A 10,453-nucleotide genomic window follows, 5' to 3' on the forward strand; every position below is an offset into this window, starting at 1 on the left:
TAGTATGATTTTCTGACTACGCCCCTGCCCTAAGATGTGTGATATGTACATTAAGCAACATATGGAATAATTGTACTCCCTCTAAAAGAAAATTTGAAAGTGTACTACGAGATACTACCTCCGTCTCATATTAAGTGTCACATTTAGTGTGGGCACGAATTTTAAGAAATATAAAGAAAAGTGGGTTAAATAAGTTAGTGGATTATGAGTCTCACTTATATATATATATATATATATATATATATATATATATATATATATTAGTTTTATAATAAAATGTGAGTAGAATTGGTTGGTGGAATGTGGGGTCTATTAACCATTTATGGTAAAAGTGAAATGTGACTCTTATTGTGGGATGGAACGAAATGACAAAATGTGACATTTATTGTGGGACGGGTTAGTATATCGGTAATGGTATATCATGTCCTGCAAATATTACTGGTGCAATTTCATGCATATGTTTCATGAATTTTTCTTATTGTTCGATTAATTACTAACTTGCTTAGTTGATTATTAAACTTTATATGCAATATTGCAATACGCATACCTCAATTAAGTTCATCACAATTTGCCAACGGATCTAAAAATCTATACGTATTTGGTATTGCGTCTAGAGAGGGGTTGAAAGTGAGCATTGTTGTTTTCAATGAAAAACTGTTTCAATATAGCAAAAAGAAATTAAATTCGAGATTTTCAGATGACAAGTAATCAGTTGAAAAGGTGAAAGCACAGCTGTATACGTATTTGGGAATTTCTTCTTCTTCTTCTTCACGCGACAAAATAACAAAAACAATCCTCTATTATTCATTTTGATGTGTTGTTTGTGATCATTTTCCGCTCTATTCACAAAAAAATAAAAAGAAAGTAATTACTTTGATAGCTAAAATACCCGAAACTAAAGATCTACTATGACACAACCTATAAATTTATGTTCATTATCAATAATAAAAGCTTCAAACATATTAGCATCAAAGTAATTACATCCTTAACAAGATATAAAGTTTCTCCTGAGGGAAACTTCAACAGCAAGGGATGTTGCTGCTGAATTCATTTCTTGCTTTCATCATACTTTTTTTTGCATACTTTGAAAAAATAAATTCCAGATATCCAAGTCAACGACAATATGTAATCAATTGTGTCATTGAAAAAATTACTACGAGGGAGCTTATTCTTAAACATCAAAGTGTCCCTATCATATGACTGAAGAGACTCTGAAACAGGAGTGCCATTTATTTGCAAGAGATCTCTCTTCGATTCAAAATTATAGTTGCTTCTATTTCTCCCATTTTTAGGGAAGCCATTTGAAATTGAACCCATGAACCGTTTACAGGTTTGACGGTTGGCGCAAGAAGCGCTCCATCTGGCGTGCCCTAGTCCTTATTGACATGTCAAAAACTTTTTGGTCAAACTCTACCACAAGACCACCAAGAATGCCGATATCGATCTGCACAGGTTTATGGCCATTAACATTTCTACCACCAGAAAGAGAACCCCCCCAATCGAAATGATAAGGAAACTCACCTTCTGGTCAACTTTAACCTTCTTCCCTTGTCCAAGTATCTCCTGCAATGTCTCTATTAATTCTTTCTCTTCCTCCAGAGGCAAAGGCTGAAGAGGGAAAAGAGAATAGTCATAAGAGAACATATAAATGATGTATTTCGAATGGCGTAGTATATGTTAAGTTAACATAAGCTTTTGCAGGCATGCAAATGGGCTGTTCTTTACTAGATTCATGTACACTAACCCGTCAAATTCACATAATAGTGTATGAATATCATGGTCTAAGTATCAGGCAGAGTTGTCAACCAAATATTTATGTAATCCTATCACAAATAGACAAGAAAAGATACTCTGCCAAGCCATGCAATTCAAAGGACCACAAAATGCAGCAAATCATTCAGAACTTACTGGAAATCACATTTATGCAAAAAGGGGATAATACTAGCTTTATACATACACTCCCAAAAAGAGTGAAGGAAGCTCATAGGAAACTCTGAAAAAAGTTGGCATCATTGCAGGGAGAGGGTATACAGGATTTCCTGCCACGACGGCACGATCAAGCTTTTCATTAAGCAAGGGCGTAAAAAATAAAATCTATGAAACATCATAGGAGAGTGCATGAGAGTAATAATTCTTTGGTTGCTCCATAAACTACCAACTTAGGTAAAACACACACACATACAATTATTCTAGGAGTGAGCTTACAATCACAGTTGTCACAGTAACTTTTACTTCCCCTCTGTGAGCCATGGTAAGCTCTGAGAATCTTTGCACCATTCGTCCCACATGTCCCAGCCTCCCAGCTTCAGCAACAACAGCTGGTACAAGAAATGTAATGAAACATATATGAGTTTTTAATCAGGATAAACGTAAAAAAAACCTAACAGGATTGTATGTATCAACATCAGATGGATGTCTAATGAGTCAACGATTATATAATATCGGTCCTGCATTACTGCTGCAAATATTCCAATTTTTGGTTTTTTCTTTCTTCTTCATCCAAAAGGAGATGATAATATGCAGAACCTACACCCAGTTACTAACTGAATGACATTGCTGGAGTCTAGATGCAAGTAGGAGTTCTCAAATTATAGGATATCAAGCAGATATCATGTTATTTGCTATGAGTATGAAGATTGAAGCCTAACATATGAAAGATTAATAATTTACTGATAAGAAACTAAGAGAGAGAAAGCCAGTCAAGAGCAAAAGGCATTAAAATATGATAACAGTTTCCTGATTAAATAAAACCCTATGATGTCCTGGTTACATATACAGATCCTTTTTGCAGACTTGACAATTTCAGATTTTACTGTACGAAGCAATTCCATGGAAAACAAAGACTCTCTATAGTGATAGAATAAATAATGCAAGAAAACACAAGAAAGTAGAAATAACCAACTACATTGAGATCCAATGCTGAAAAAAAAACACATCTCATGTTAAATGCATTAAACTTCTCTATCTTGAAATCTAACACTAATGACATACAATTAAACTTTGTGATCAGTAGAAAATAATCATAAGCTAAAAATCAATTACCCATGAAGTTCTTTGTGATATCTGAAAATTTAGCTTGACTGCAGATATCATTTATTGCCTTCACTCTGGTGTCTGAAGTTACTGAACCATCCTTCATGAATTGGGCAAAAGTAGGGCTTTTCTTTGAAGCCTCAACAAGGGTAAGAAGCTCAGATTCAACTTTGTCAAGTACATTTGCTTTAACTGCTGCAATGTATAAGGCCGATGCGTAGTTTCCAGAAACTCCAAACATTGTCACGGGAACCTAGAAGTATAATATATTAAACAAAGGTCTGGTGTAACTTCTGCATAATATTCTACTAATCAGATTCTATGTTCTCACAAATTGTAAGTAATGTACTAATCAAAACATTTTCATCAGGAAAAATACCATGAATAGGAGGTCTATTTCAAGAAAACCTTCTAAACAATTTGAATTACATAAAGCTACAAGTGAAAATGATCAAGCAGCAGGCCATATACGATAATACGACTGCCTCAAAGCCACATAAATTCATGTATGAAAGTTAAAGAATTGCTAAGTTAATAGTATGTGATGTGCAAAATGCATTTATTGCCAAACAAATGGTGAATCAGCACAAAAAATGGCTAGAAATCTAAGAGCACTAATTTCACATAGCAAACTTATACTCCTTCCGTCCCCCATTAATTGTCCACTTTCACTTTTACCATAAATAGTAAGTAGACCTCACATTATACTAACTTTTTTCACTCACATTTTATTATAAAACCAATAAATAAAAGTGAGACCCATATTTCACTAACTTTTTAAACCCACTTTTCTTTATATTTCTTAAAACCCGTGCCGAAACTAAAGTGGACAATTAATGGGGGACTGAGGGAGTATTGAATAATTCAGAAGTAAAATCGTCATAAAAGAGCAATCACAGTAACCACGATCTCCAACATGTCAAAATATTCAATCCCCAAACACCATATATATAAGTGAATATAAAAAAGATGAAGATGAGCATACCTTCACTTTCTGCTGTTTCGAAGCAGGTGCAGAAGCATAGGTCCTCGTGAACTGGGAAGAATGACAGTTGAAACTCAAAACAATGGCAACAATTTAAGAGAAGTTGCATCTATAACTTCAATTTAAACCCTCAACCGGGGGGACAATTGAAGGGAGACGCCATTCCGATATTGATACGACAAGAAAAAAGATAAAAATAAAATAAAAACACAGCAAAATATATTTTACAAATGCAGCCGCACTAATTCGTGATACCTCAGTGAAGGTGGAACCAGAAAGAACAGGTGTGGAGGCGACAGATCTCTCCGTGGCGAAGGAAGATTCAACAAAGAGGGCCCGGCGGAGGAGAGGGAGCCCCGATCTCATGCGCATAGCCATTGCCATTTCGGAAATGTGTTGAAACACTCTTCACTTTCTCCTCCAATTTAGTCTTCTTCAAAATTCCCATTTACTCACAGCAATTGAATTAATTAGGTTTGACATGCCATCGATTATCAGTTGGCACGTGTGTTTAATGTCAAATGGACCACTATACACTGCCCAACCCATATTTAATAATGGGCTGGATGTTTTTTCTATAAATCTAGGCTCAAATTAAGAGGACATATGATAAATGGTACGTTCTTGTCCTAACAATCTTGGTTGAATCATTTTATTCATTTTTAAAAAATTCTAGTCAATATATAATAAAGTAAAAGTAAAAATAGTATGAAGAAGAGTCTTCTTTATATTATTCTGTTTTTATATTATTATTTATTCATTTTAACTACTCCCTCCGTCCACAAAAAATAAGGCACATTTGCCAATTTTTATGGTCCATGGAAAATATGGCACATTCAAATAACATGCACCCCACATTCCACTAACATTACTTCTCTCTTAGAGTGTCCACGATAAGGTGGACACTTTGGTGGACAACCTACTTTTTTTTGTCCACAACTACTTTTTTTGTCCACAGCAAAAAAAAAAGTATCCACGACAATAGTGGACACTCCCAAGCCACAAATCACATTATTTTATCATTTATTAGCATATTTTAATTCAGTTAAAATAAAAAATTTTAATTGAATTAACCCCGCTCCCTTTTTCAAGTCAAAACCCAAAAAAAGGAAAAAAAAAGGAAATCAAAAAATAAAAAAATTCCATCTCCTTCATCAACCCATCTTCTTCTTCACTGCAATTTTACCGCATTCTCTCAAAAAATCAAAATAAAAATCAAAAGAAAAACGAATTTTTTTTTTAAAAAAAAAGGAAATCCGGCAGCGCCGCGACTCACCAGGTTGCGCAGTAACCCACCGTAGGCACTGTCGCGGCTCTCCACACCCCGCCGCGTCCACGCCGACTAGTCGGCCGTGGGCTGTCCGCTGCAGATCACCGAGCCTCATGTGTCCTCCACTATAGGGAGGCGTGGCACCGCCGACTCCGCAGCGGCCGTCGTGTCCTCCCTATTGTGGACACTCTTACTTTTTTCCATTTTCTCTTACTAAGAGCATCATTAACCCTGACCCGGATTCAGGCCCCAAGTCTCATCCACGTCATCATTCCCCTAAATTTGAGTCCCAGGCCGCAACTATTAAATTGCACTATTCACAATTTACAACTTATTTTAAGCATGAAATAAAAAAAACGCCGAACAATTAAAACCGAGAAAAATCATTGTTCAGTCGAAAAAAGAAAATTACAAATCCTAGAAAAAAATTATTAAGCCCTGGAAAATAAAAATTACACGTCCTAGAAAAAATATTGAAATAATTTAGAGGATAGAAATGGAGAAATTGGTGGAAGAATGTTGAAGAAATGGGTATAAATAGGCAAACAAATAAAAAAAGAAAAAGAAAATTGGGGGTTTGCGGTCCGGCCCGAAGGACCTCCAACGCTGGCCGGGTCGGACCCCGGGCGCGGCCCCAGGACGCGACTGCGTCACTGGGCCGGTCCCAGGCCGCAAATCATGGTGGTTTAACGCGTTGGGCCGCGGGCCGGGACCCAGGTGCGGTCCGGCCTGCGGCGTTAATGATGCTCTAATAATATGGACCTCACATTCCACTAACACTACTTCTCTCTTACTTTTTTCCTTTCTTTCTTACTTTACCAATTCTACATTAAAACTCGTGACTTTCACAAAGTGTCCTATTTTTGTGGACGGAGGGAGTATTTATTATAATTTTTTCAAATAAGTGCAAAAATATGCGACTTACCTTTCTTTAGACAGAGAGAGCACTACAAATTAGACTAGTTTTTTAGGTTAATAATCATTTAAATCATGAATTTTGGTATGTCCCACGAACTTTGAAGTTGGATATTAAATCATGAAGTTTTAAATTTTCTCAGCCATCTCATTCATGCACAAAATATCATGTTTTAACGATATTCAAAATGACGTGTTTAATTAAAATAAGTATTTTTTTTCTTTTGTATTCCTTTATTTCTCAGAGCATCCCCATCGCTGCTTGATGGGGCGAACGGCGTTCGTACTGACGGCGCGACACACTCGTGTCAGCCGCTGTGCTCGCGCCGACGGCACGGCGCTGCTCGATAATAAGAGCACGTCCGTGCCGCTGAGCAGGTCGACGTGGCAACCTCCTATTGGCCAACGGCAATGCCGTTGGCTTTTTCTATTTTTTTTATTTTAATTTAAAAATTTGTTTTTAAATAAATAAATATTTTCCCAATTCCCAATAAATTATATCCGTTTTCTTTCCACTTTTACTTTATTTTTCATTTTTACCCCTAAAATTCACATTTTTCACCTATAAATACCCCCATTTCCACACAAAAAATTTCACTCTTGCAAAAAAATGTCCGGCTCCGGCGATCACTCATCCGATTCCCGCGGATGGAACCACGAATGGTTCAACCCAACACCATTCCCTCATCCGGATACGGAATTCTCGGCCCCTCCTCAAATCCAAAGTTCTCAAATTTCGAGTGGCTATCAGCCTTATCCGGTGGACGAGCAAGATGCCACCGATGGGCGATACGGGTGGACACCCGAACAAGGATCAGGAGGGATCGGCGGTTCCCAGACTCCGGAGGACAACCCCAATGCTCCTCGTCCTCGTCCTCGTAGTGTTCCTACTCATAGTTGTGGCGGTGACGTTCACGTCCGCACCGCGTACACTCCGCCGGAGATGGAGAAGATGTTTACAGCCTATTTCGAAATATCCGAAGATCCGGAAACTGGCACGAATAAAACCGGGGAGAGGTTTTGGTGGTGCGTCTCTCGCCGGTACAATGCCAACCGACCGGAGGGAACCATCGAGCGCAACGAGAGTATGGTGCGCAATGCCATCTTCAGAGCCAACGAAGAAATCCAAAAGTTCCAGGGGTATTACCTCCAGGAACAGCGGTCGGCGGGGAGCGGCATGAGCAAGGCCGACATCATCACGGCCACCATGTCGACCTACCATTCCATGCATTACAAACCATTCAAGCACATCGGCGCTTGGCAGCATGTGCGTAGAAATCCGAAGTATAGGGGAGGCTTATCATCCTCTCCAGCTCCTCCAGCAAACGATCGAGGTCGTTATCCCTATCCGACGGCAGCTCCGATGAGGTGGCTAGCCAGCTTGCTGGAGCTAACTTGGGTAGCCCCGACGCCAGCATGAGCAGTTCCCAACGCCGACCGCAAGGGAGGAAGAAGGCGACGGCCAACCGCCGTCGCGCCGAGACTCCATCCGCTCCCGCTCCCTTTGTGCCACCTAAACCCCCATCAACTCGTTGTGGACCATTTTGGCTCAACTTAGTTTGGCCGATAGGTCTCAGATGACTCCCGAGCAACATGATTCACATTTGGCAATGATACGGGGTCTCCGAAAAACATTGGGGATATGGCCAGAGGACTAGTCTTCCACGGGGGTATTTTTATTTATGTAATTTTTAATTTGTAGGATTTTAATTATGTAATTTTTATTTTTTAGGATTTTAATTATGTAATTTTTAATATTTAGGACTTTAATTATGGTATTTTTAATTTTTAGGATTTTAATTATGTACTTTTTTTATTTTTTTTTTGTAATTTGTAATAGTTTTTCGGGTATTTTTAATGCACTTTAATATTGTGGAAATGTTTTTATTTAAATTGAATAATAGAATGGTGGGACCCTTGAGCATGTCCTTGCGGAAGAGCTTGGATGTGGGTGTTGTGCTCTTGGGGAAGAGCAGAGAGTAAAAAATGAATAAAAGTAGGTCTGGACCCACTTCCATGCTCTTGCCTAAGAGAATGGATGGGGATGCTCTCATTTCTCTTCTTAATTTATTGAAATATTGTTGGTTTTAACATCACACATAGATGTCGATTTTTGCATGGATAAGACAATTGAGAAAAATTGAAACTTCGTAATTTCATATTTCAATTTCAAAATTTATGGGACAGCCCAAAATTTAGCTAAACTTTGTGATTTAAATATCTTGCTTTTTTATTAGAGTGATTTAAAATTTTGATTTCCGAACAATGAGATATATAGCTTTAAAGTTCTTGTTTTAACAACTAATTTGGATATACCGCACTTCAACAAACTTGAGACTTCCTCTACCCAATCATCATGACAGTTTACACGGATGAGTGTCAATTTTGTATAGTTGATCTCGACGCCAGACATTAAAGCAAAGCATTGAAGAATTTCTTGTAGTTGTTCGTGTTATTCTTGTATGCCGGCGAGAAGATGATGGTATCATCTGCAAATTGATGGTGGGTGACTGGTATCTGGTTTTACCCCACGAATCCTCTTAAGCACTCCAAGTTCCATTCATTTGTGAACAATTGTATTGAAGGTCTCAACAATCAGAAGAAAAAAAAAAGGGTGAAAATAAGGTCTCTTTGCCTCAATCCTTTTTTAATAGGAACGGCGATGTGGGTGACTCATTCACGAGGATGGACATAGAGGTCTTTCTCACACACTTCATTATCCATGTTGTCCATCTCAACCCAGATCTTCTTCCCACCATTGTTTCCTCCAGGAAATCCCATCGAACGGAGCCATACGATTTTTTGGAAATCAAGTTTGAGGACCGCAACACTCAACTTTATCTTGTTGATCCACCAAACAACTTCATCTGTCTAATCTTGATAAAAGTCGTTTGTGTCAACTTGATCAGGTCCGGTAGCACCATCGAAAGTCTTTTAGCCAAGATCTTGGCAATGATCTTGTAGAGGTTTCCAATCATGCTTATCAGCCTGAAGTTTTTAATCTCAAAGGCATCTTCCAGTTTCAGGATCAAAGTCACCCAAGTTTGGTAGATTTCTCTGGATAGTCTACTGGTGTCGAAGAATAACGAATAAACTCACACACTTCCTGAATCCTGACCAATGTCCTTCAAAAGTTCTTTCACAAACTTAAAGTTAAACCCGTCACACCTTGGAGCCTTTGACACCTCACACTTCTGAAGTGCAACCTGAATTTTGCACATAAAAGGTCTTCTCTCGAGTATCTCTCCTTGTGCCTTAGACATCTTGGGCAACAACTTTCTATCAAGGTAAACTTTCGGCACCGACTGCTATTAGAGGTACTCTAACTCCAACGAATTACTCCCTCTGGTCCGCATTAAATGCATATTCTTTTATTTGAACGGTCCTCAATAAATGACTTATTTTACTTTTACTATTTTTAGTAAGTGTACACCACATTCTACTAATTCATTCTACTCACAATGATTATAAAATTAATATTTAAAAATGGGGTCTACATTCCATTAATTGTTTTCACTCACTTTCCATCATAAAGCCAAATAATTTTTTAAAGTACGCACCAGTCAAATATGAGTCATTTATTAGAAATAGGAGGGAGTATGTACTCCGGTTGGTCCCCAATAGAAGTCTCATTTTGTCATTTTCATCTGGTTCATTCGAAGTATCTTTTTTTCACTATTTTTTGCTAATTTTATTTTCGAAGTGGACGTCATATTACACTAACTAATTGTACTCATGTTTTATTATAGAATTAATATATAAAGATAAGACTAATATTTCACTAATTCTTTTGCTAATTTTATTTTCGAAGTAAAATAATTTTACTCCCTCCGTCCCATAGAAATATGTCATATTTCCTTTTTCATCCGTCCTATAGAAATAGTCTACATCCATTTATGATAACATTTTTCTTCTTCTCTTTTACTTTATCATTTATGGAGCCCTACCATTCACTACACAATTTCAACTACTTTTTCTCTTTCTCTCTTACTTTATCAAATTACGCATTAAAATCTGTGCAAACCTTAAAGTGCTTATTTCTATGGGACATGGGAGTATAAAACTTACAAGGTGAAAAATGGAACTTTTATTATTGATGGAAGGAGTAATTATTTGTGGTGTACCAATTCAAAATCATGGAGGGAGGAATGATTTAGCAGCAGATCCAATGCGTGTAAATAGTAGTGTTGAATTCTCTGCAACAATGATCACTTTCAGTCACACTACATCAGTTAGTCATTGTAATCTAT

At 37.6% G+C, this 10,453-nt stretch overlaps 1 protein-coding gene across 1 annotated transcript; it reads right to left on the reverse strand.

The window, feature by feature from the left end:
* Nucleotides 1-904: 904 nt before the first annotated feature.
* On the reverse strand, nt 905-4,470 carry LOC121802663 (ATP synthase subunit O, mitochondrial-like). The gene is made up of 6 exons (XM_042202338.1): nt 4,274-4,470; nt 4,019-4,069; nt 3,043-3,286; nt 2,206-2,318; nt 1,522-1,608; nt 905-1,444 (listed from the first exon to the last, which is right to left on the reverse strand). Exons 1-6 carry the CDS (start codon nt 4,400-4,402, stop codon nt 1,325-1,327), a joined length of 744 nt encoding a protein of 247 aa, XP_042058272.1. The 5' UTR covers nt 4,403-4,470; the 3' UTR covers nt 905-1,324.
* Between the last annotated feature and the right edge of the window lie 5,983 nt (nt 4,471-10,453).

The sequence above is a fragment of the Salvia splendens genome, chromosome 5 (genome assembly GCF_004379255.2).
Source record: "Salvia splendens isolate huo1 chromosome 5, SspV2, whole genome shotgun sequence".
Classification (NCBI taxonomy): domain Eukaryota; kingdom Viridiplantae; phylum Streptophyta; class Magnoliopsida; order Lamiales; family Lamiaceae; genus Salvia; species Salvia splendens.

What these genes read in the sequence shown, in the direction of transcription:
- LOC121802663 (XM_042202338.1), bottom strand. Translation starts at nt 4,402, where the DNA reads ATGGCAATGGCTATGCGCATGAGATCGGGGCTCCCTCTCCTCCGCCGG. An exon ending in CTGGTTCCACCTTCACTGAG is followed by an intron (nt 4,070 to 4,273) that starts GTATCACGAATT and finishes CATTCTTCCCAG; the next exon opens with TTCACGAGGACCTATGCTTC. An exon ending in AGGTTAAAGTTGACCAGAAG is followed by an intron (nt 1,445 to 1,521) that starts GTGAGTTTCCTT and finishes AAACCTGTGCAG; the next exon opens with ATCGATATCGGCATTCTTGG.